The 27,359-nt window shown below is 38.3% G+C and overlaps 2 protein-coding genes across 2 annotated transcripts in view; one reads left to right on the top strand and one right to left on the bottom strand.

Annotated features, from left to right (window-relative positions):
• The first annotated feature begins 81 nt into the window (after positions 1-81).
• Positions 82-9,374, top strand: LOC122081016 (uncharacterized protein C23H3.12c). Its single transcript, XM_042647951.1, has 7 exons — positions 82-526; positions 624-688; positions 769-867; positions 1,500-1,547; positions 1,916-1,985; positions 2,217-2,288; positions 4,085-9,374. Exons 1-7 carry the CDS (start codon positions 320-322, stop codon positions 4,238-4,240), a joined length of 717 nt encoding a protein of 238 aa, XP_042503885.1. The 5' UTR covers positions 82-319; the 3' UTR covers positions 4,241-9,374.
• Positions 4,861-27,359, bottom strand: part of LOC122082081 (peroxisomal acyl-coenzyme A oxidase 1-like) — a 33,205-nt gene continuing 10,706 nt past the window's right edge. Inside the window, exons 4-11 of the mRNA XM_042649573.1 lie at positions 25,824-26,033; positions 25,381-25,468; positions 25,129-25,291; positions 23,886-24,084; positions 23,145-23,342; positions 20,224-20,355; positions 18,812-18,932; positions 4,861-4,916 (exon numbers count right to left, since the gene is read on the bottom strand). Coding sequence (XP_042505507.1) covers positions 4,861-4,916; positions 18,812-18,932; positions 20,224-20,355; positions 23,145-23,342; positions 23,886-24,084; positions 25,129-25,291; positions 25,381-25,468; positions 25,824-26,033 — 1,167 coding nt within the window. The remainder of the gene's footprint in view (positions 4,917-18,811; positions 18,933-20,223; positions 20,356-23,144; positions 23,343-23,885; positions 24,085-25,128; positions 25,292-25,380; positions 25,469-25,823; positions 26,034-27,359) is intronic.

The raw sequence follows: 27,359 nt of genomic DNA, 5'->3' as shown, positions 1-27,359 counted from the left end.
AGATAGATTTAGGCAATTAAAAAAAAAAGAAAAAAGAAAGAGGTTGAAGGGAGTGGGTCTGAGTGGGACATGTGACGCCGCTAAAATCGACTTCCAAAATGCCCACCCAAAACTAGCCAACGGCTCTTCACTGGAACGAACCGTACGGATTTCTCTCTCTCCTGAATTTTGCGCGATTTCGTTTCGTATAGTGTTGATTAGGTTTTACTGCGCAGTGTTTGCATTAGAATGAATTTCTAGTCTCTCGTGTTGTGTCTCTTCTTTCTCATCGAGTCCTCCATCTTCTGCAACTGATTAGGGCGTCAACACTATTATAATCATGAATGCTCGATTGATAGTTTTTCCAGTCAAAGGAAGGAACTGGTGTTTTAGCAGATCAGGCAATCCTTCAGCTATTACTATCGAGTCTGAATCCCATTCTGCTCGATCTTCTTCCACTTTGAGAGATCTTTGGAAGAAAATCTCATCTAATGGGAAACCAGTGAATGAGAATGCCGAACTTGTTGTTGACTTCATCTCTGATAAGGTTGGATTCCATGGACTTACTCCCACCCCGTGTTCTCGACCAGAAAATGAGGTTTTGTAGTTTGAACGTTTGATGTGAATTGGGTTTGTGTTTTCAGATGAATCGAGCTTGGATTGGCTTCGAGAGGGCTCCTGCCGGAAGTTTAAAAAATAAGATACATGGGTAAACTTGTGGGGTCTAAGATTTCGACTTTGACATGGAACGGATTCCACTTTGCTGATCTTATTTGTGTTTCTATGTAGTTTGGGACTGCATCTTTTATCTGGTGTTAAACCCTCTGAGATTCTGTTGAAATCCATTTCTAAGGATGTCAAGAAGATCGAAATTACCTATCCGAAGAGGTTTGTTTTGGTTATACTTGCTTAATGTAGACCATTTTACTTTAATTATTGTTATCACACAACTCTTCTAAGCTACTTACGGATGTCCTTTATGAAATCCAGTGGTTTGGAAACTGTAATTTTACTGGTTTTTTGCTCCCTTTGACATGTTTATTGAAGCTATTTGGAGTCAATGTATGAAATCTTGGTATCTGGTTGCCATAGCATATGGACAATTCACAGTTCCAGGTTTTCAGAACCATTTGAATTGTGAGGTTTGATTGATTCTTTTTTTTTTTTTAATATATATATTTAATTAAGTTTGGTATGAAGCATTCAGAATTTCTTTGTTACTTTTGGAACCGGATTGCAACTTAACTTGCGATTGACTTGGGCAAAATGAGTATAGGAAATAAAAATATGCCTATGGATTGTCTACTTGTCTTCTATAAAATAAAACTATGTGTCCAACTACAATTTCTTTCAATGTAGTATTTTCTATTTGTGGATTTTCCTGTGGGGAGAAGGTTGGTGGAGCGGGGGAGGAAACAAAAAAAGTGCTTGAGCTGTGTTCTGTTTCTTCTGAAGTTTTCCTTTTGGTGACTACAGCCACATACTTGCTTATTGAGGACAACTTTCTTGAAACATTGCAGCTTAAATCCACGTCTGGTACGCCGAAGGTTAAGACATATTGCTTTGAGGTAAACTATTTTCTTTACTCCTGAGAATTTAACATATTGAGGTTAATAAGCTTGGCACATTTGGGGTGAATGTTAGTAACACCTCATTTAAAAAAAAAGAAAAGAAGTCTTCTCATCATCCTCTAAAACATGTTGGCCTTCTGGTAATAGATTGCTTGCATTTGCAATTTCTTATTTGGAATCTGCTAAACATGTGAAGCTTGATCCTATTTTATTTCTTAGACTCTCTCTCTCTTTCTCTCTCTCTCTCTAGTATTCGATGATAATGTTGTCATGACTTTGGAAGTGCAGTCCACTGATGCCTTCAAGTTGTGACTTAGGTGAACTGCATTTTACTGAAAAGCGGTACTCCACTATCTGGTTTTCAGGGGAACTAAAATTCATGGGAAATATTTCTATGGTTCTATTACATTGCTTCCATTCACCACTGCTTTCACTGTAAGTTCTTTCAATTTTAGTGTCTAAACCATTTTGATTAGCTGCTGAATTTTGTTTTAGCATTCTTCTGAAATCTTTTTTTTTTGAATCTGTCCTTACTTTGAAGTCTTTTCCCTATTGATTCAGAGTATTCATCTTCAGTTAGAATTTAGATTATATGTCTGAAATGATGGTTTTCTTTCTTATTTTATATAATTCTTACTTGCTTTTCTTGTTTCCTTTCTTATGTAGGTTCTGCCATTACCTAACATCCCATTCTTTTGGGTCTTATACCGTACATATTCTAACTGGAGAGCTCTCAAGGTGCCTGAATGATATGATGTTGCAAATAGTTGTAGCTTTTTGTAATGTTTTATGTTGCTGTCTATCAACATTGCATCTTGACCCTCATATTGATGCTATAACTGAAGATCCTGTTGTAAGAGCCATCCAAGTAAAGAGGCTGCAGTGTTGTGCTGCCCAAGTTGTTTTTGTTGTTTTCTTAAATTAATTCGACAGCTGGTTGTCTATGCCTTCTCAGGCAGCTGATTCCCTCTTTTCAATATACATGCAGTTGGCATCTGGTTTTATAACTATTATTTGGAGATCCTTGTAGACCCTTTATTGTGTACACAACAGATCTTCAGTGTGCTTTTGAGAGATGGTTTTCTATTTTCTTCCAAAGAGCCCAATATTGTCCACTTAGGCCTGCTTGTGGGGCCTGGATGTGGTTTTCTTGGTTCACTTAATGTTGGACCTAAACATGGCTTTCTTTGTATGGGTATTGGGTTTTCATATATGTATTACTGGAAGCCCATAACTCTCTTTATTTTCTGACCTTTTTCTTGGGTTTGGTACCCAATTAGATTCTGAATGCAAGAGAATTAGTAATTAGATTGGCATTTGATTTGGTTTCTACTATAATTTGTCATTTGATTTGGTTTTTACTATAATTCAAGTTGTGTTTTAGGAATAGTTTAGTGGTCTTTAATTGGCATTTTCTTATAGCCCATTTAACTTTATTTAGCAAGTACTTACTGTTTCTGAAAGTGCTAGTTGTAGCCCACCAAACTTTCAGATGTATGTTTTAAATGCTGAAAGGTGTAGTTTGGGAAATATAGTGCCACTTGAAAAGTTATATATCTTTCTAGTGAGTCCAAGTTCATGTCGATATGTCGTAATTTGGGAATATTATGGGGAATTTGACTGGACTGATATCAGTCTACGATGGGTATTTCAATCAAACTGGGAACTTCAAACAAGCTTTGTTTCAAAATATAAAGGAGATGAAATGATAATTCTGAATTAACAAGCAAAGCTTATTTCAGAAGAACCTGCAGCTTCTTTTGTGAGACTTGTGAGTCCTAAGACCTTGATTGTGGTTTTCATATAAAACAGTTTGTGAGGTTGAAGAAATAAGAAATTTTATTCCATTTAAATTCAGACACAAGGCTGATTTTTTTTTTTGGTTTGGGGGTGGGGTGTGGGGTGTGGAATTCTACCAATTAAGTCTTCAAATTAAAATTTAGCCTAATTCATGGTAAAATCCAAAATCCAAAATCTTGTATCTAAGTTTCTGCCAGTCTAAACCCTCCCTACCTTTGAGGCCCTTTTTGTTGGATACTTGTTCATCCTGCATCCAATAATAATAATGATCCTTTTGGGTTTGGCCATTTAGATGATCAGAATGATAGATAAAAAGATAACCTTAAGTACACATGGATTATGTTATAAAGGTAGCCCTTGGTAGAATGTACATCTACTTCATAGAAAGGTTCCTTATTGAATGAAATTTATTTAAATTCCCATATAAAAACAAAATATAGAAAAAGGGATGACAACTGCTTTCATCACCCTAGAAATATGAGAACTGAAAATAGAAACCTACCTCTAATATCTGGGCTCTCTTAAAAGTTCAGTTGTAAACTGTGAACTTGAACCAGTGGCAAGTGCCATCGAAATAGCTACTGTAGTTGAAACAAACTTCCTCCTTATTATCTTCTCTTTCTTTTTAAAAAATTCTAGTGTTGTTTTGAATGGGTGGGTATTGGGTTCTTCTTTATGCTGTATATGGAACCGAATGAGGTCATTGGTATATTTTTCTTAAAATGATTTTTCAGGGAAGTGAAAGGCTTCTTCTACTAGTCTCAGACGGCTCAGCAATATGGAATCCAGTCCTGACAAATGACAATGTGAAGGAATTCTCGAACAATGATTTTGACTGCGGAGCCTCTAGTTTGCTCAGTCTATCATGGGTAAGGAGTTTCCACTTGTAATTATCCGAAAATTAAACTCACCTCGAGATAGGAGACGTGCAAGGAATTAATACCCTGCTCTGTCCCCCGTAATTTTTTTTAATTTTTTTTTGCCGGGATATCTGAACTTTTTTTGCTCATGACATACATTTCTTGTTCATAGTCCTTCATTGGGGGTTGGAGGAATAAGATGATGAAAAGGAGTTTTATAGGTGGCATGCCAAATCACTGAAGAGTGTGTAAGCTATTTAGTATACAGGGCATGAAGCTATGGCTAGGTAATGCAACTTAGGGTTCTGAAGCCCTGATGTGGGTAGCTTTGGCCCCACCAAAGTGAATAAATTCCAAATATAAAAGAGCAGTGGCAATTCTGTAAATTCTGAAGTAGTTTGGGACCCTTTTGGTAGGGATGAACAGGAATAGGGACCAAATGGAAAAATAAAATTGAAGGAAAGGACCAAACTGGAGTTTTAAAAGAAGACGGGGGATAAAACAGAATACAATTCAAGAAAGAAGTACTTTTGTGTAAATTTAACAAAATCTGTCATTTGTAATCTCCGGAGTCTAATTCATCTTCAACCTCACGATTGACAAACCTGCGGTGGCCTGGTTGCGGATGAAAAAACTCTTCCAATCAAAGTTCAAATGACCTGAGGACCACTAACTCGAAGACCTGAAGATTCCAAATGACAATCACCTAGAATAACAAGTAATAAGATAATATTTAATGGCTGAAACTGAACCTGGTGGTACTATAGCTGCCAGCTGCACTTGCTGATTTGTAACTTACAGAGAAGGATGATTTTTGGGATGAGATTATGAGGTTTACTAGGCTGAAGAGAAGCAATAAAAAACTGAGAACATTGGGCAGAAATTTGACAGGATTTTATCTCTCAATTCAGTCAACTGGTGGGGCTGAATCAAATGGAGGTCCTAATTAGTGGATTATGTGGCCAAAATATCAAGGCAAACTATGGTTAGATTAGAGGAAACTAGAGTGAACAGAAAATGAAAACCAGAATTTAGTAATTCATTGAGAAAAGCAATAACTCACAAAGACAAACTTTTTGTCAAATGTTTCCCAAATTCTGGTTGAAGGTAGTATGGAAGGAGAAAACGATACCAAAAGGGGAAAGCCATCCAATGGCTGGATTGGTAGGAATAAAAATCTGCGGAACTGTGAGTGTGTAATATAAAATGACAAAAGAAGAATGGAAAGGCATGAAGGAGAATATGGAGTGAGATATCAAACCCAATTTAAGAGCTGATAGGCTGCTGGAACAAGAGACTAAAAAGCAGAAGCCAAAACTGGAATAACACTATGCTGCTTGCTGTAATACTTCTGAGTCTTCAAACAATAGTATGCTGCAAGCTATAGTACTTCTGAATATTCAAACAAAAGTGTTTCTGACTGTGAAAGAGCTCCCACGACATTATGGGTTATGCAGAGAATAGTAAGGAATACAAGAAGAGGAAGGTATGACTTGGCTTCTCCACCCACCATTCCAAGGTTTCACCGTCTTGGTTGCACTTGATTCACCACAAGGCTGCTGCTCCATTGAAGGGACACAACAGGTTATTTGCCAGAAGTGCATTGGCTGTAGTATCCCTCTTGTATTTATAAAATTAGAAGCATGTTGTGATGGACTGTGGGTTTGTGAAAAGAGTGGTGTGGGTCCGTCAATCTCTATTAACTGGGAGTTGCCACCTAGATCAGGGTCTAGGACCCACAACTAAAACTAAAAAGTAACAACTTCATCTGAATTGTCTAACCAAAAGTTAGGGTTCATGTTAGGTTGCAGTCGGAGAAAGTTGTTAAGCACCTCGGTCCACCAGATAAAATCCGGACATCAACCTCTTCAACCCTAGGTAATTTACATGTTATGAATGGACTAGTTAGGTTTGATCATGTTCAATCTATATTGCACACATAAATCACAGAAATATGACCAAATTACAAATAGTGAGAAAAGGGGATCAAATCCACATACATCCAGCTGCAGTAACATACATGCTTGAATGGTAGAGAAATCAAGACAAAAACTATCCTTGCATTCATCTTATTAAAATGACGGAAATAACCCTATCGTGCTATCCTTCAGCAAGACATGGTATTATCAATATTGGACATGGGGGATTGGGATCATGTAAACATATCATACAACCATAACATGACAATCATAATACGCAACATTTGAAATACAACTTATAGAACATTCATGAGAAAATTACTAGACTACCACTACATCATATGCTAGTACTCTATAAGCACAGGAATCACATGTGATATGGGGATGGGGGTCATGTGAAGATGGAGAATACATCTGAGATTATATACAGAAATATTACAGAAGAGACAAATAAAATATGAGAAGGGAAATTTGTGCATGATTGAAATGGCGAAAAAATCCCTAATCTAGCCTACCATAAAGAAAGAGTGAAATCATAAAAAATCAAAGGAAAAGGCCCTAGATCTAAGCTTAAGGACTTAAATCTTTGAAAGGGATGAAAATTTCATTAAAGCAATGATAAAATAGCTGGAAAATCTTGACATAAAGAATTAAATCAATTATAAATAATTTGAAAGATCGATGAGAAACAGGTGAAATCCGACAGAAAGACAAAAGAAACCTTTGGAAAAATACCCCCCCAAAAAAAAACTGTAAAAATCTGAGAAAATCAGGTTTGAGTCGTTTGACAGAAAACTCTTAGATCTACAACTTTTCAAAAGATAGTTTTTTAAGAAAATTCACAGAAATCTTGAAAGAAAAGGTTGCAAGATAAAACCACAGAACATAAAACTTGGACAGAACACATACCAGCAGTGGGAATAAATTCATAAAAAATCTAAGACGAAGCCTAAAAAAAAAAATTACATTGAAGGGATAACAACCTAATCTACAACTTTGATTAAGAGAGTTTTATAAAATACAACACGAAATAACATATAACTGATGCACAACACCGAGAGTTTTATAAAATACAACACGAAATAACATATAACTGATGCACAACACCGCTGCTCCGCTGAGGGCCGCAGTGATCTGTGCTCAGTAAAATGAGGATAACTCTGCTAAAAAAATTCCAAATGAGATGCTGTAAAATGGAGTTCATAGAAGACTTACCTCTACAACTTTTGTGAAGAGGTAAAACACTATTCAAAACCTTAATCTCATCTTCCATGGTAAGTATATATATATATATATATATATTGGACTTTAGATTCTACCCACAACCTATGGTTATTTCTACCAAAATGGTCCTGTGCTTTCTCCCTTATTCGAACAGTTGCAACACTTCCTTGTTGTCTCTCCCTTCGAGTATCCAGCAAAGTCCTCCCTCCTTGGTCTTCTTTTTGCTCTTCCTCTTTTCCTCTATTCTTTAGCTCTTTCTCTCTCTCTCTCTCTCTCTCTCACACACACACACACACACGATTTCACTAATGGGGGTGGGGGTTCCTCCATTTGGTTGGGACTCCTCCCTATTTTCTCTTGCTAGACAAATCTTCCCCATTCCTAAATTAATTCCTCCATCCTCCTCCTCCTCCTCCTCCCTCTCCAATCTTTCCTTCTCTCTCCCCCCTTGTCTCGTCCTTGTTCAAATTTTAAAAGACCACCTAATTATTTCTTTCTGTTTATCAATCAATCCAATCTCCAGCCTTTCTTGCACATGGGATAAATCCCTCTCCTTAAATTGGTTTCTCCCCCCCCCCCCTCTCTATCTCATATTTATTCAAAATTTAGAGTTGTCCATCAAGCCACGATTTTAGCCTGAGATAATGTTTTTCTTTTGTTCAAAGTCAAGTCCCATAATAATCACCTCGAAATCAGTTCCACCTTTTTGGGGTTCTGGTTCTTCCTTGAACGAAACCCAATACAATCTACTCTTATGCAGTCTTCACATATATACATACACACACACAAACCCCCACACACTTCTCTGTAAATTAATACATACATACATACATCACACCAATATGTTAACACACACACACACAAATACATATAAACATCAGATATATGAAATATAAAATAGGCAGTGAAAGCTATTCCTTGTCATGAGTTTAAGACACCTAGTAGTGAAGTGGCCCAAACCATTACCCAAAAAATAAGTGGCTCAAACCATGGATGAACTCATACAATTGCATTGACCACTTTAACATTAGGACCAAAACCCCGTAATAAACTCTTTTGAAACGTTGCTTCCACGGAGGTTAAATGCTTGAACAAGGTATGTAGAGATGTGGTTGGCTTTTGTTACTGTGTTGACAATTGAATGCACTTCTATAGAATTGATGCAGTTGGGCGATGGAAGGGATCTCTTTGATTTGAGAATTTTACTATTTACTTTCCTTTTTTTTGGTTTAGAAATTAGTTTGATAGTATTTTAATTTAGATTTGATTTTTATTTAGTTGCTATATAGATTAGTTTCTATTTTCAAGTAAGTTGCCATTAATTGCCCAATTTTTCCTTTATATTGGACATGTACTCATGGAGAAATTTCAGTTTTGAATGAAAGAATTGAATGTTGGAATTAATGGATGAGTCTGTGGCTGTTGCGAGCCTTGCGTAGTTCCCCCTCCTACTTTGAACTTCTTTCTTCATCTTTCTCTTTTCTTTTCTTCTTCCTGTCATCTCTACCTCTTATCTCCCACTTTTATTACCTTGTTATGTTCATTGGTTACTGTTCTACATCTCTGCTGGGCGTTAAAACCGACATCAACAAGAAGCTGGCTGACCCCTGTCCTGTGACCGACTGAATCAGAGGTTTGGGTCGAAGGAAGCTGCCTTGTAGGCGACTCCAACCCTTAAATCTTAGACCAAAAACCTTTCTCTGCTGTGAGAAAACAAACCTGCGACAGGGCTGAACCCTAAGCTACCGCCAGGTTCTATTACAGGTTCCTACTGCAGCCTTCCAACCTGCAGATCCAAGTGCTTATCTTGTGGGATCAATAGAGCCTTATCCTGAGAAGCTTCGTTTCGAATTTCAGGTCCAACCAAGCCCTATCGAAGGAGTTCTACCGATCGGAATTTTTTTATGTCCGCTGGTTTCTGGTTCTCACGACAAGAAGAAGAAGAAGAACAGGTTTCTTTTATTTTAAAAGAATTTTTGCTGTTATTACAATTAAGCCCTTGTTCCCAAAAGTTATATTCCATAACCCCTTTTCTCTTTGGTAAATTCAGAATAAGCCTTTGTATTAAAGTTTTAGTTCTAGAACTACCCCATCTACCTTATAATTATTTCTAAGGCCCTGCTTGTTTCTGAAATTACAAGAATACCCTTCAACCATTAAATTTGAGATTTTGGTCATTCTTGTGGGCCATAAGCGATCCGATTTCGGTCCTTGGAATCCGGATCCGCATCAAGTGGTATCAGAGCAAATTTTCCTGCAATTTTCTAACCATGGCAAGTCACATCACCAATGCTGAGTTGCACAAATTATATCGTGAGTTAGCCGAGAACCAACAGAATACTGATGCTAGGCTTGAGAGGACTGAAGCCAAGTTTGATAAGTTTATGGAAGAGATGATTGCCTTTATGAGGAGGTCCGACAAGCGAGCTGAAGAAGGATCCTCTACATTACCCCCTCAGCTCAACACTTTACGGATCGAAGACACACCTCAGAGGCAGCAATCTGATCCGGTTGTTCCCCAGGATGTTACCCGGCAATTTTCTGACAGAGATTATGGCATCAAAGTGGAGGTTCCCGAGTTCAGTGGTGAAAAGGGACCTGAGGAATTTCTTGACTGGCTTACCAAAGTGGAGAGAATTTTTGCGTTTAAGTCTCTTCCAGACGTGAAAAAGTGTGAACTCATCATCACCAAGTTTATTGGGTATGCATGTTCATGGTGGGATGATGTACTACATGCAAGGTTTGCCAGAAGACTTGGACCCGTTATCAATTGGGAGGTCATGAAGCAGATCCTGACTGAAAAATTTGTTCCCCTTAATTATGAAAAGGTAATGTTCCATAAATTACTTAACTTGCAACAAGGGAACAAAGATGTGGATTCTTACACCCTCGAATTCCACAAACTGTCTTCAAGGTGTCGGCTTCAGGAAACAGACCAGCAACGGGTGATGCGATATATCAGTGGGTTAAGTACTGAGATTCGACTTGAGTTGGCTAACACTGATTTCAGGTCTGTTGATGTGGCAGCGGCTCATGCCAAGACAGCTGAAGAGAAGTCCATTTATTGGAAGGGTATGCTCAAGACTTCTTCAGTTTATAGACCTCCACCGCGTATGGAGGAAAAGAAGCCTGAAGCTCGCAGAGTTGAAGAGAAAAGGTCAGAGTTCAACAAGGATAGTGTTGGGGTGAAGAATATCATATGCCATAGTTGTGGCGAGAAGGGTCACTATTCCAACAAGTGTCCCAACAGGACTCGTTCTGTGAACGTTGCAGAGAAGCAGCCGACAGAGAAGAGTGAAGATGAATCTCATTTATATCCTTATCCGCTCGAGGACGATGATATTGTCGATGATGAAGATGAGGATGTAGAAGCTCATTCAGCTAGCCTTTCATCCTTTTCGAATAGACTAGTTGATAAAGCTCCTCTCTTCAGACAGAAGGGTACTCTCCTGCACGGCTCCGACCATACTGATGTTCATGCAGTTGTTGATACTGGGGCAGAAGCAAACTTCATATCTGCTGAATTTGTTCGAGCACACAACCTTCCACAAAAGCAGCTTTTCAAGAAGATTCATGTGCGAGGTTTTGGACCCACAGCTCGAGAAGAGGCCACTGCAGTTGTTCGAGTACACCTACTGTTTGGGCCGTTACAGTACCATGTCACCTGTTTGGTCACCTCATTGGCACACTGCGACATTCTTCTAGGGCGACCTTGGCAGCGACATGCAGGCATTCTCTATGATGGCGCACGGAACACTATAAAGGTGAAACAAGGATGTCGTACGTACTTAATGAGGCCACATGCATTATCAGACATGCCACGTCACCGACTGACTCCAGCTCCAGTGACACGTCAGCCTACTCACCCTCCTCTTGGTGTTATGTTCCCATTTTCTGTTTCGAGCTATGTGCCACCTCATCGGCGAGCGATTTACGAGGGAATCTTAGGAGCACGACCTAACTCGACGGAGTCGAGTTCTTTTAAGACCGGGAGAGCTGATGCAGTTGGGCGATGGAAGGGATCTCTTTGATTTGAGAATTTTACTATTTACTTTCCTTTTTTTTGGTTTAGAAATTAGTTTGATAGTATTTTAATTTAGATTTGATTTTTATTTAGTTGCTATATAGATTAGTTTCTATTTTCAAGTAAATTGCCATTAATTGCCCAATTTTTCCTTTATATTGGACATGTACTCATGGAGAAATTTCAGTTTTGAATGAAAGAATTGAATGTTGGAATTAATGGATGAGTCTGTGGCTGTTGCGAGCCTTGCGTAGTTCCCCCTCCTACTTTGAATTTCTTTCTTCATCTTTCTCTTTTCTTTTCTTCTTCCTGTCATCTCTACCTCTTATCTCCCACTTTTATTACCTTGTTATGTTCATTGGTTACTGTTCTACATCTCTGCTGGGCGTTAAAACCGACATCAACAAGAAGCTGGCTGACCCCTGTCCTGTGACCGACTGAATCAGAGGTTTGGGTCGAAGGAAGCTGCCTTGTAGGCGACTCCAACCCTTAAATCTTAGACCAAAAACCTTTCTCTGCTGTGAGAAAACAAACCTGCGACAGGGCTGAAGCCTAAGCTACCGCCAGGTTCTATTACAGGTTCCTACTGCAGCCTTCCAACCTGCAGATCCAAGTGCTTATCTTGTGGGATCAATAGAGCCTTATCCTGAGAAGCTTCGTTTCGAATTTCAGGTCCAACCAAGCCCTATCGAAGGAGTTCTACTGATCGGAATTTTTTTCTATCCGCTGGTTTCTGGTTCTCACGACAAGAAGAAGAAGAAGAACAGGTTTCTTTTATTTTAAAAGAATTTTTGCTGATATTACAATTAAGCCCTTGTTCCCAAAAGTTATATTCCATAACCCCTTTTCTCTTTGGTAAAATTCAGAATAAGCCTTTGTACTAAAGTTTTAGTTCTAGAACTACCCCATCTACCTTATAATTATTTCTAAGGCCCTGCTTGTTTCTGAAATTACAAGAATACCCTTCAACCATTAAATTTGAGATTTTGGTCATTCTTGTGGGCCATAAGCGATCCGATTTCGGCCCTTGGAATCCGGATCCGCATCNACCTTATAATTATTTCTAAGGCCCTGCTTGTTTCTGAAATTACAAGAATACCCTTCAACCATTAAATTTGAGATTTTGGTCATTTTTGTGGGCCATAAGCGATCCGATTTCGGCCCTTGGAATCCGGATCCGCATCAAGTGGTATCAGAGCAAATTTTCCTGCAATTTCCTAACCATGGCAAGTCACATCACCAATGCTGAGTTGCACAAATTATATCGTGAGTTAGCCGAGAACCAACAGAATACTGATGCTAGGCTTGAGAGGACTGAAGCCAAGTTTGATAAGTTTATGGAAGAGATGATTGCCTTTATGAGGAGGTCCGACAAGCGAGCTGAAGAAGGATCCTCTACATTACCCCCTCAGCTCAACACTTTACGGATCGAAGACACACCTCAGAGGCAGCAGCCTGATCCAGTTGTTCCCCAGGATGTTACCCGGCAATTTTCTGACAGAGATTATGGCATCAAAGTTGAGGTTCCCGAGTTCAGTGGTGAAAAGGGACCTGAGGAATTTCTTGACTGGCTTACCAAAGTGGAGAGAATTTTTGCGTATAAGTCTCTTCCAGATGTGAAAAAGTGTGAACTCATCATCACCAAGTTTATTGGGTATGCATGTTCATGGTGGGATGATGTACTACATGCAAGGTTTGTCAGAAGACTTGGACCCGTTATCAATTGGGAGGTCATGAAGCAGATCCTGACTGAAAAATTTGTTCCCCTTAATTATGAAAAGGTAATGTTCCATAAATTACTTAACTTGCAACAAGGGAACAAAGATGTGGATTCTTACACCCTCGAATTCCACAAACTGTCTTCAAGGTGTCGGCTTCAGGAAACAGACCAGCAACCGGGTGATGCGATATATCAGTGGGTTAAGTACTGAGATTCGACTTGAGTTGGCTAACACTGATTTCAGGTCTGTTGATGTGGCAGCGGCTCATGCCAAGACAGCTGAAGAGAAGTCCATTTATTGGAAGGGTATGCTCAAGACTTCTTCAGTTTATAGACCTCCACCGCGTATGGAGGAAAAGAAGCCTGAAGCTCGCAGAGTTGACGAGAAAAGGTCAGAGTTCAACAAGGATAGTGTTGGGGTGAAGAATATCATATGCCATAGTTGTGGCGAGAAGGGTCACTATTCCAACAAGTGTCCCAACAGGACTCGTTCTGTGAACGTTGCAGAGAAGCAGCCGACAGAGAAGAGTGAAGATGAATCTCATTTATATCCTTATCCGATCGAGGACGATGATATTGTCGATGATGAAGATGAGGATGTAGAAGCTCATTCAGCTAGCCTTTCATCCTTTTCGAATAGACTAGTTGATAAAGCTCCTCTCTTCAGACAGAAGGGTACTCTCCTGCACGGCTCCGACCATACTGATGTTCATGCAGTTGTTGATACTGGGGCAGAAGCAAACTTCATATCTGCTGAATTTGTTCGAGCACACAACCTTCCACAAAAGCAGCTTTTCAAGAAGATTCATGTGCGAGGTTTTGGACCCACAGTGCGAGAAGAGGCCACTGCAGTTGTTCGAGTACACCTACAGTTTGGGCCGTTACAGTACCATGTCACCTGTTTGGTCACCTCATTGGCACACTGCGACATTCTTCTAGGGCGACCTTGGCAGCGACATGCAGGCATTCTCTATGATGGCGCACGGAACACTATAAAGGTGAAACAAGGAGGTCGTACGTACTTAATGAGGCCACATGCATTATCAGACATGCCACGTCACCGACTGACTCCAGGTCCAGTGACACGTCAACCTACTCACCCTCCTCTTGGTGTTATGTTCCCATTTTCTGTTTCGAGCTATGTGCCACCTCATCGGCGAGCGATTTACGAGGGAATCTTAGGAGCACGACCTAACTCGACGGAGTCGAGTTCTTTTAAGACCGGGAGAGCTGATGCAGTTGGGCGATGGAAGGGATCTCTTTGATTTGAGAATTTTACTATTTACTTTCCTTTTTTTGGTTTAGAAATTAGTTTGATAGTATTTTAATTTAGATTTGATTTTTATTTAGTTGCTATATAGATTAGTTTCTATTTTCAAGTAAGTTGCCATTAATTGTCAAATTTTTCCTTTATATTGGACATGTACTCATGGAGAAATTTCAGTTTTGAATGAAAGAATTGAATGTTGGAATTAATGGATGAGTCTGTGGCTGTTGCGAGCCTTGCGTATTTCCCCCTCCTACTTTGAACTTCTTTCTTCATCTTTCTCTTTTCTTTTCTTCTTCCTGTCATCTCTACCTCTTATCTCCCACTTTTATTACCTTGTTATGTTCATTGGTTACTGTTCTACATCTCTGCTGGGCGTTAAAACCGACATCAACAAGAAGCTGGCTGACCCCTGTCCTGTGACCGACTGAATCAGAGGTTTGGGTCGAAGGAAGCTGCCTTGTAGGCGACTCCAACCCTTAAATCTTAGACCAAAAACCTTTCTCTGCTGTGAGAAAACAAACCTGCGACAGGGCTGAACCCTAAGCTACCGCCAGGTTCTATTACAGGTTCCTACTGCAGCCTTCCAACCTGCAGATCCAAGTGCTTATCTTGTGGGATCAATAGAGCCTTATCCTGAGAAGCTTCGTTTCGAATTTCAGGTCCAACCAAGCCCTATCGAAGGAGTTCTACTGATCGGAATTTTTTTCTATCCGCTGGTTTCTGGTTCTCACGACAAGAAGAAGAAGAAGAACAGGTTTCTTTTATTTTAAAAGAATTTTTGCTGATATTACAATTAAGCCCTTGTTCCCAAAAGTTATATTCCATAACCCCTTTTCTCTTTGGTAAAATTCAGAATAAGCCTTTGTACTAAAGTTTTAGTTCTAGAACTACCCCATCTACCTTATAATTATTTCTAAGGCCCTGCTTGTTTCTGAAATTACAAGAATACCCTTCAACCATTAAATTTGAGATTTTGGTCATTCTTGTGGGCCATAAGCGATCCGATTTCGGCCCTTGGAATCCGGATCCGCATCAGGCATTGGTTGATATCTATACGATATGGTGAGATACATATCTCTTTTTTTTTAAGGGTTATTGTATCCCATCATATCGACCAATACAGTGCGATACCATTTATTCGTCTCTTAAAATCCCCATGTGGGTTTTTTCTCAGTTGGGAGATTTTTTTTTTTTTCTGGGTTATATTGGTTCTGAATCAAAAATGAACCCACTTGGGGTTTTTTTGTCAATTTTTCCTACATTTTAATTTTTTATTTTCTGAAAAGTAACCATAACTATTTCAACTAGGGTTAGTCCATATTGTGCCTATGCTCGGTTGATGCACAACATCATCGTAGTCACTCCTATACTTGAAGACCTTTTCAGCTATGAGTTTGAACCACCCCAACATTCTTCATGGCATTAAACTATTATTACATGTAAGAAACCTCATCCTTTATAACAATCTCAACTAAATGCACATATCTCATTATACAGTATTCTCCATTTTAGTGTTTATGCATGATGCATGCTATATATTTCTTATTTACACTAATTTTTTGCTCCAACAGTGTATTTTCACACATATCTTGACCATTTTTATGCATATATTTAGCATATCTTGCTTATATCTGATACAACATAATATGATACGTCTCTCAAAATCACCCTACCGATACTTTAAACCAAGAATATACATATGAACAACTTCATGGGAAATGAAATATGAACATCCCCAATCTATATATTATATGTTTTCTAGTGTTATGACAAGATAGTGAAGTTTATGGGAAAAAAAAAAGATGGGGAAAACAATAAGTTTGGTGCAGTTAGATCACCTATACGGGTTTATTTTATTAGAAATAAGCTTTGGGTTGAGTTATTTATGTGTTGGGCCTTTGATCCAATGTGTTTTCATTGTAATTGGCCACTTTAATGGGCCTATAATATGGGTAGAGGCTACCCATACAGGATTAGTTAAGTAATGTCATTTCTTTGTTTGATTTGTTATCAAGTGCTTTAGTCAGGCTGGATTATGATTTTACAAGTCTAGTTCTGTTTTGAGCCAGTCTCCATTATTTTAGTTTCTTAGTCAGATTATGTTACCTTATTACTTGAGTCAGTTTTTGAGTCTTCTATAAAAGTTTATAAGGGGGTCCACCACCCAGCCTCGTAGACGATTTGATTAATGAGATTTTGGCTTGAGCCTTTTCATACTCTTTGAGATTCAGATTTTCTGTGAGAGACAGAGAAGTGAGAAACTCCATTGATTGGAGAGATTCTGATCTAGGTCTGTTGGTGGGAAATCAAGGGTCATATCCCCCTATCTTTCTTCTCTTTTTTCTGCACGTGTGTTTCTCCTACCATCGATTGACCTAGCTGTGGCATGATTAAATCTTTTAAGTTACTGTTTATAAATTGACTTTATCGGAGTTGTAAACACAGCAAGAATCCCTACAAGAGCAACCAGCGGCTGCTCTGTTTTTCAGGGGTTTTTGGCAGAATCAAGATTCCCCATTAAAGGGAATATTTCAGGGCATTAAAGGACGATCTGCTGATATAGGAAATCACTTGAATTTGGTTTTACAAGTTTTGGATTTTCACTGTTTTGACCGTTGACTCAAATCTGACAGAACATTGCAAAAAGTCGTTTGAGGTGGCATGGCCATGGTCAATGGAGGCCTTGAGATGCACCAGCACAAAGGAGTGATCTGATTCAGATTGAAGAAACTAAAAGAGCTACCAGTAGGCCTTAATGACCCTATGAGAAGCAATGAGGAAAGACATGCATAGTTTAAACCTCGACTTCAGTATGGCCTCGAATACGGCTGTTTGGAGGGCAAGGATCCATGTAGCCGACCCCATTTAGGTGGGATATTACTGAGTTGTTATTGATGTTGTGGTGCTCTTTTCCTTTTACCATTTATTTTTAATATTTTGTCTTCGCTTGGATCCATGTAGTAATGTAAATAAGTCACTTAATGGGCTTATTTTATTGGAAATAAGCCTTGGGTTGGGTTATGTATGTGTTGGGCCTTTGATTCCATGGGTTTTCTTTGTAATAAGCCACTTTAATGGGCCTAAAATATAGGTAGAAAGTAAGAAAATGAGATTTAATTCATTATTTTAGATAGAGTCCTGTTTTGAGTCTATTTTCTTTGTTATTTCAATTTCCGAGTCAGCTTAGGTTTCCCAATTAGTTAAGGATTGGGTCAGGCCTTTCCTTTTTAGTGTTTGAGTTTATTTTGAGTCTTCTATATAAGTTTGTAAAGGGCTACAACATTGAACACGAATTTATTAATGAAATTGCAGCTTTGTGCTCCCAAAATTCTAAGAAAGAATTCTTCAACAGCTGAGATAAATGTGGGTGAGAGGCCCAAGCTGAGATAGCCATCCCACCCACATCTATCCCATCTGAATCCTTTTTCTTTTCGTATTTATTCTTTTATCATCTTCTTTATCCAACAACGAGTATTGTTCTTCAAGTCTTCTAGAAAGTTGGATGTCACACGTTTTTTTTGGATTAAGCAATTCATCCATCCGATTGAACTCAAATTTGGACCATGCATTCAAGAAGCCTAATTTGGAGATTGATTCAAATCTGGGATCATTCTAGTGGCTTGATCTTTATATATTTGCAAAATACCAATTATGTCCTTCCCTTCTCAAGATCTGGAAAAAGTTATTGTTTTGCTTCCATTTGTTGTTTCAAGTTAACTATTGAAATCAGAGATTGTTTATGCTTTATTACCCTAATTTCTGAATCCTAATTTTGGGCTGAAAATTACTGTTTTTCCATTCACGGTTATTGTTTTGTTTTTCCTTCATAGTTGCTGTCTTATTTCACTCCTAGTCTTCATTATTTGCATCTAGACCATCCTTTGAGTATAGATCCTTGTCAACTGGCTACTATTTTGATTCTTTCAAATATACTACAACATAATGTAGCCAACCCCACTTAGTTGGGATAAGGCTGAGTTTTCTGTTGTTTGTTGTTGTGGAACATTGTAGTATTTTGGGGATTATCTATTCTAACAGTTCCTGAACAGTGTCCAGAATCTGCCCTTATCGGATAAGGTTGACTTTGACCATACTGTTGACCTAAATTCTTTTTTACTTGGGATCTTGTTAAAAGGGGTGTGTAATCTGAATCTAGGGTTCATCCTACCTAACCCCCCCCCCCCACCATCCTTACCATACTTGAGCAAGCAAAGTCAATAGAACATATTTAACAAATAGGGGTATCCTTTTCTCACGAATGATGGAAAACAAATATTATTTTCCACAGATGGAAAATTACGAGTTTTAAAAGAAATAAATGAATTTTCAGAAACTGAAAGTACATAGTACTCATCCAAAACTATCGGAGTTTTATTTTAATATGCTAGTGCAACATAAATGACTTGTGAATGGGGAATCCAAACAAAAGCAGAATATATAATACCTCTCCGAACAGCACACTGGCAGTGCATAAGATGCTCCACCTGTCCCATATAAGCTGTAGTACCTACAGGCTTTTTCCCTGACCCCAGCTGAGAGACAGTCTTCATTAGAAACCGAGCAACCTACAGGAAATCATTTTCAGTATATTGACAGCACATTTTTACAAGTTGACACCTTTTCACACACTTCATTCTCATTGTTCAATAAGTCCACAATATACATATGGTATACAGAAAACAATGATAAAAAGTCCACCAACAAAATAAACTAATAATCTTGGCCCCCACTCCTGAGAATGTGGGGGAAAAGGATGATCAGTCAGTTTCCACTCGACTAACAAAGGAAATTTATTATGGACGGAAGGAGCCATCACTGGGTCACCCCGGTTGACCCATTCAACTGATAATAGTATTGACAATGATGAGCAAAAACACCTCGCTCTCTTTACAGGAGTGAGGTGCAGTGAAAAGATTATAAGGCTTTCCGGCAAAAATTAGACAACTCAACCACATCAGTCTGCCCAGAAAGAGATTATAACAAACTCCATTCCCACCATTTAATTGTTTCACTCAACACATGGTGGTTTAAACATATATTGATTAAATCACAAGGGTCTGAGACTTTCATATTGATATTATGACCCCAAATCCACAATGTAGCCACTGAAGCAAATCATGGAATTGTATTACTTGAACTCTAACATCAGGATCAGCACAGCATGTCTAAATTATAATGGTCAATAATAACAGTTGTAATGACGAGGAGAAGAGGAGGCAGTAACATGGGGGCAAAGCTTTGCAGAAAAACCTTGGACAGCCACAGCCATCCATTTGCAACAGAGAAGCCAGCAAACCTCTCACAACATTCCACCCCATGAGCATTTCATCATGAAATCAAATAAAAGTGGAAACTGGAGAGCTAAGTTTCCCAATAAATATGCAATAGACTGGGTATCCAATGCTTGCATTTGAGAGTTCTATTGTCAACATCTTCTACCCTCTAAAAAATAATAACGATGGCGATGATAATAATAATATGGCACATTATTATTGTCACAAGGGTCAGTTATTTTTCCAACCGTCACAAGTCATGTTCTGCCGTGGACAGACAATGTGTCCATTCCAACTGTTGGATGGAGAGGACATCATCTAGATTAACCATGTGTCAAATTTCAGAGTCGAATTCAATCAAATACTCGTGTCTTGTATTGGCATGCATCCCATATATATCCATGTATGTGTACTCTAGACAATATTATGCACTCTTCCAACTCTTAGTGAGATCAGACAGTTTAGATTAAAAGGAACCGTAAAAATTGATGGTTCAGATTTGTCTTGTGATTTCCAGGAACACCACATTCCTGTTACATGGATAACTATCCCAATAATATTGTAACACTAATAATAAACAAACCTGTAAGAGAAGAACAATGTTGTCGCCTTCATATGTACAGGCAGGAGCATAAACAGCAACCAACTCAGGGAGCCCACTGCTACATAGGTAACCATGGCCACCACACAGTTTCCGACATTCTTCAATTCCATCCTGCAACCAAAGTAAACAGTGGTCAACAGTAAATAAATACCATGCCAAGAAAAGATATTCTTGATGTTGACTCATCACCCAAGTTTTAAAGAGTTTTGGAAGGATCTTGGTTAAATTATGGAAATCCATTCAAAACAAAATTAAAATCTAAAAAGATTTTTATTTAAAAAAAAAAAAAAGGCAAAATAAGGCAAGATTCCATGAATAAAAGTGTCAACTGCAACACAAGACTTGTGAGATCCTAGATCAAATTTGAAAGTATGGCAGCAGAATACAGCTCCATAATAGAGCAGCAACTCAGGTTTGACCAGAAGGCCTAGAGAATTCCCAAAAGAAATGTGCAGAATGATAACAATGTGATGTACACCAAGGAGGAGAGATCTCAATGTTGCATATGGTTATCACCCAATACAGGTCATGCTGCTCTGCACAGCAGCAGCAACAGCAAAGTTGTGAAGCAATCCTCAACACCAAGTCCTCCTCTAGCCCGAAAAATTAAAAGTAATGTCTCTCCTCCTAAATACTCATTGTTTTTTTTTTTACTTTTCCCCCAGTTGGCAACAATTAAATTTATTAGGTTATTGGCCAAATGAGAAAGTAGCAGCATTGTACAACAGACTGCAGCATACAAAACGAAACAAAGAGCAAACCCTCAATTGCCTAAAAACAATCAATAGTTTCAGTGGCTGTGAAGCTTTGTAATTCAACAGTAAGTGACAGCTTAGTACATGATGAGGGATAGGAATAGGAGAATGCAGAAAAAAGGAATATGTGAATACGGCATTTAGTAATGCCATAAAATTCTTTTTTATAACCAATATTAGCATCATGGAGCAAATGCAATAAAAAAGGTTACACAAAACCAGTCCCTTTTTTTTTCCAATTGTAGCATGATCAGTAACTGTGAATTAATCCAATGTGTATGCACACTGGGGGAAATGACAGCATGAAGCTTCTGCCAAAGACATATTTTGTGTAGGGGAAAAAAAAAAAAAAGGAAGAATCATATGAAAGGCTCACTGATCATGCTTAAATGCAAGGGTAGTTGAGATCAGACCTGCTGAAGCAACCACAGGTTCCAAAACCCTACTTTCGGGTCACTATGGGCCCACTCAGAAAGAGAGAAACCCAAATTATATGGGTAGTAGCAATTTTGTAAATTCACATCACAGTTCAAGACCCTTTGGAAGGAATAAAGGACCCTGGGACTAAAGTAAAAAGAACTTGAAAAGGAGTTTTCTGGTATTTAAAATCAAGTAGAAATAAGAGAGAACTGCACTGGCCTGCTTCAGTTTCAATTGAAAGAACTCTCTTGGTTCAACTCTTGACAAGGCAAGATTTCAAACATACTTTATTACTACCTAACACTCTTAAGATCAACCAACAATGATTCCAGAAATCAGCTATTAGTTTAACAATAATTTTCTGAAACAGAAACTAGCAGAACTAGAACAACCCAACCTGGTTGGTGATTTCAATCTCACAGCAGGAAATTTGTTTGGGGTTGAAACTCTAGGGTATGAATTGCCCTAGGGTAAGGTAATAATCCCCACAATCTGAGAAGTAAAGGAAAAGGATTAGAGGAGTTTGATGCAACCACGTGAGTAGCTGCCAATACCACTGAACAGAACTGTATGTCTTCCAGAATCTCGAAGGAAAACAGAAGGAAGAAAACTGGAAGGGAAATATAAAAATGAGAAAAGTAATGGAAGATGAAGGAAAGCTAAGGAGAACTCACCTGAGAAAGGGGGATGACTGGATCAAATGGGGAAGGGAAAGACGATCCGCGGCCACACTTGGCTCCAAGCTATGCAACTCAAACTAAACTTTATTCATTCAATCTTATCCAACAATGGGATTACATTCATATATTGAATAAAGCTGCCTGGTCAAGTGGACCATGTGCCCAGATACAAGGGCGCACAAAATCACCGCCCCACCCTTTGAAATAAAAAATCCCATTCATGTTGATGTTCCTTCGCACTCTCATTGCCCCATACTGGTGCAAGATCCATGCGACTTAACAGCGATCACTTGCCCAGAAAGAAAATAAGCCATTCTTTATCGTATTCTACCTTGGAAGTAGAGTCTGAATCAAATTCAACTCCTTGACTCAACCCAACGACTGCTAACAGAGAAAACAATGATAATAAATAATAAATGACAAAATAAACCCCCAAATAAGTAAACAAATCCCTATAAACCCATATTGGGATCAGTAACTGCATCACCTGGCCACATTGCTTTGGCTTCAGCGCCATGAAACAGACAGTGATATGGGGCTGCTGAAGTTTTTTATATTTGGGCAAGAGAACGGTGGCTGCTGGTGCAGGTTCACACCAGCGCATGAGGCCAATGGGAGGGCGGGCACGAGCATCTTCAGTGTAGGGGGCAGTACGTTCTTTCCACACCTTCTGTGTCTAGCCATAGTCACACGCAAGCGTGCAGGGTTCTTTTTTCCTTAAAATTTTCAAAGAGGTTCTCCAAATTCCAAATTGTTAAATATGGCAAGCTTTGGACATGCCAAAATTGATTCATCTTGTCTCGTGGGCATCCAGCAATCACTTTTAAGTTTCACCGTAGTATAAAGTAACAAAAATTCACATGAATTATGAATATACAGCACATTGAATAGAAACAATTCCACTTATGAGTTGATTAATAAGAACACATGAAGTTAGGTTTCAAGGACGATATCGATGCCCTTCTACTTCTAGATGATATTTACTCTCTAATGATAGAAAAAGAGTCCATGAAAGTAACACAATGAAAGATCGTTATTTACGTACAGCAGTAGCAGTAGTAGTCAGAGACTTCAAACCAGCAGTGCATGCATGAGCCTCAGGCAAAGTAGAGAAATCATTGGCTTGCAGTCTCTGGGTTACATCCGTATACAACCACTTCAACCACTCACCCACAAACCTGAATGCATAGGCAGACGCCAATAAAGGGAATAGCCTATTCTGCTGAGTCTTGTAATCAATCACCTGACACCAAGGAGTATTTTAAAAAAAATTAATTAATTAATTTAAAAAAAAAAAAAAAAAAAAAAAAAAAAACCCATTAATTACATTTCCTTCAAAGCTGGTAAAAGATGATCAAGGAAAGTTCGTAAGTGGTTCCAGGGATCTCCTAAAAAGGGTGTTACCCAGTGCACAAGGTTCCCACCACTGCGGAGTCTGGGGAGGGACATAATGTACGCAGCCTTACTCCCGCTTCACGGAGAAGCTGTTTCCCAACTTGAACCCACAACCACTAGGTCGCAATGGAGCAACATTACTGTTGCGCCGAGGTCAGCCCTCTCCAAGGATTTTCTACATAGGAATTCTTTTATCTTCATTGGTTTGATAAAACTTCACAGGATCTTTTGATGTTAGTGCCAGTATGGAATTTGAAAGCTTTCTAAAAATCTACCATGGTAATTTTTTGGGTACCTTGGAAAAAAAGATACTCTCAATTTCTTAAATCTGGATTCTCATCTGAGAAAATCTAGCAACAAAGCAATGGTTTCAAAATTGCTTTTGGCTTACCTGGGTCTCAGGCCCACCATCTTGAGAACCAAATTGTCTTCGGACAGCACTATACCGTGTTGCAATACAAACTGCTCGTGACAAAGCAGAGGATGCATCAGACACAATTACTTGGCGCACATATACCATAGTTCCATAAGCTAGCTGTCGGGGAACATCAGACTTCAAAAATTTGCCTTCTCTTGTAACCTGAGAAACCCTGAAATACAAGAAAAGATTCAGGACGCATTTTAGGCTTGATATCTTTATATCAAAATAAAAGGATGAACATTCAGGCTCATAGGAATGAAAACTAATTTTATGGATATAGAGAGTGATATGGCATACTACAGACATCCCCTTGACTTCACCATGTCTACAGTGCTTTGTCCTTGTCGGGTCAATGGTTTAATCAGCACTGGAAGTTTCTTCTATTTCAACAAATCCTTTCTAATCAAAAGAAGGCTGAGAGTTGCTAAGTTTTTCAGGGTTGCCACCTCAACTGTCACATGGAAGAAAATAATGCCATGCAGACAAGAATCATTGACAGACTTCCACGAAAAACCACACTAATATAAAAATAGAAAGACATTACAGCTACTCATTAGGTACTTACACACTAGAGGTAAATTCCATTTCTCTTTATATTTTATTCATTGAGTTTTTTCTTTAATAAGATGATTTCACTTCTATGTTAATTTTCCCAATCTAAAGTAAATAGATTAAAAAGAATCATAGTGGATACTTGACAACAAAATGAAGTCATTTCCATTTTTAAGTACTTTGTCAGCCCAATAATTTAGGTAAATATGATCATTAAGGAAGGATCTCAGATAATTTTGGTGTCATATAATTTAACCAATAAGTTGTCCCATAAATGGTTAGTTTGGTCATTTAATAAATGAAATGTGTATATAAACTCAGAGAGTGCTATTAGCCTATTACTATCCACATCTAGCAGTTTCTGCAAACCAAAACCATCTCTAAAAACCTATGCTTTCCTACAAAAGAAGCGTGAAGTTAAAACTATCTTCAACTTAAAGTATAGATAACATGAAGTAGAATCAAATCATTCTTATCAAGTAATTTGTGCAACAATATGAGAGCTGAAGGTTCAACTTTTCTCAAAAGGAAAAATTGATTCAAGAAACAAAAAATAGCAACAGGTCAAACATGAAATAAACACAGGAAATATACTGGAAAACAAAGTCAAGAGAGACCCAGAAAGTGAAACAAGTGAGTCAATGAGAAGGGGAGAACAAGCCTCATCAACATTTGATCCCTAGGAATGCGCACATGGTCAAGCTGTAAGACACCATTATCCATACTGTTGTATCCTCCATTTCCAAACTTTGTCCCAATATCACCAATAGTGATACCCGGAAGAGGTGAGTGGTCATCTAAGCTTCGAAGTTGTACAATGAAACCTGTCAAATAAAAAAAAATCATTCGCCTATTTCAACAGAAAGTAAAAATATCACATGAAAAATATTTTTTTCAGAAACTAAAAAATTACCATTCACACCATAGTCCTGACCATCTATTATAAGACGGGAATATATCACTGCATGTGTCGAAACTTTACCAAGTCCCCCAGGCCACCACTAAGGAAAAGAGTTCAACCAAATATTTTCTTATAAGATACCAAAATGAGAATAGAGAATGAAAGGAACATAAGTTATAAAAAGAAGCATTGCATTTTACCGAGGAAAAAAAAAAAGCATTGCACTAGTAGGACCTGATGACAAATCTAAGGCTATCCATCTAGTAAACTAAAAAAATGTAGATTATAATATATGGCTCCACAGTCAAGGCCCCAAACACATATAGAAGATGCCCTCAATCAAATAGAACACTGCTTTTAAACATACCCAATCTCTGACCTAGTGGGTACCTGACTTCCTATATGCCTATGTTCCATTAAGAATTAACTAAATTCATTCAACAACTATCACTCACTTTACTTGAAGTTAAGGTTGGACTGTGAAGGATAAACTCATCAGTTTTGCGGTCAAATGTGGCAGTGGTTTCAAGTCCTTGAACATTGGAGCCATGACCAAGCTCTGTTTGTGCATAGCAACCAATAATCTGCATCTTATAAGCCAAGGGCAACCACTTCTTCTGCTGCTCCTCAGTGCCCTGACCTTTTATAGCAGGTATAAACATGCCCTACAATGTATAAAGATAAAAATTAAGTCAATAAATTTTTTCAAAAGAAAAAAAAAAGAGCCAATTTTAACATACATTCTTACTTAATAGTTACAATGTAAATTGGAAATGACATTTAATGAAAGGGAAAAAAACTGGGCCAACTTTAACATACATTCATACTTGATAGTTACAATGTAAATTGGAAATGAATTTTTGTGTAAATTATAGCACTACACGATAATTACGGAAATGCCATTTACTTACCGGCCTACGGCACTACACAGTATTACAGAAACGCCACATGCCAACTTTAAAAAATAAATGATTATAAAATGCCATGTGTAATCAGTACAGTAGTACTGAACCAACAATACTTGCCACTTGTCAACATTTATAAATATTACATAAATGTCATTACCAAACAGTTCCATTGGTCTAACAATGTGTGAAAAATTACTTCATTCATGCTTGGTAAAGAAAAAAGCAAGTCAAAATGAGATCCCCTTGAGACCTTAGGATACTGAATAGTATTTAGCAGATAGATTCATGGTCCTTGGCCCTTGGGCACGCTTGAATCAACAAAACCCCAAGAAACGGCCTGCGGAATTAAAGTAAAGATCTTGTTGACGATGCCAGTACCTCCGAGTAAAGATTCATGACAGTATTCACTACTGACACATTAGATCCATCATCCATAACCAGTTCTTAGTATCTTTCAATGCAACTCTTTCGCTCTTTTCACATACACCAGAGCTAAGCAAGCTAGAAGAACAATCGTACATGTGTATTCATTAGTTTTAGCTCCAGCAAGCTGTATTTCCCTGAAGAATTAAGAGATTCTTGATAATTGCTGACTGTGTAACCATGCCAGGATCTTTTAGTCTCACAGACACCCTTTGAGCTGCCAGTATCATCCCACACTTAGTACATGTCAATTAACAAGCTGATGACATATGGGTCACCTTTTAGCTCAAGTTTTATGATTTGGGAGTGCAACATTTGTCCCATTCTAAGTTTTGACTGCAAAGAACACCATTTCAAGATGCTTGCAATGATAAACTCATCTAATCCCCCTTGTTTCAAGTGTACTTTAAATAGCCTAAGAACTAAGAGTGTTAATCGGTTGGTTCGGTTGGGCTAAATTGGGTTGGGTCTGTTACTAGTACAACCTGGAACCAACCTGTCAAGGAAGTTTTCAGTTTCAGTTCGGTTTGGTCTGGTTTTTGTTATCAGCTTGCAATTGGGCTACTATTGGGTTCAGTCATGTCCAGTTTTGAGTTTACTTGTATGCATAAGGAAATTAATGAGAAAATCCTGGTTTTTTTTTTTTTTTTTTTTTTTTTT

The sequence above is a fragment of the Macadamia integrifolia genome, chromosome 6 (genome assembly GCF_013358625.1).
Source record: "Macadamia integrifolia cultivar HAES 741 chromosome 6, SCU_Mint_v3, whole genome shotgun sequence".
In the NCBI taxonomy this organism is placed as follows: Eukaryota; Viridiplantae; Streptophyta; class Magnoliopsida; order Proteales; family Proteaceae; genus Macadamia; species Macadamia integrifolia.
This window is presented reverse-complemented; position numbering and strand designations above follow the sequence as displayed.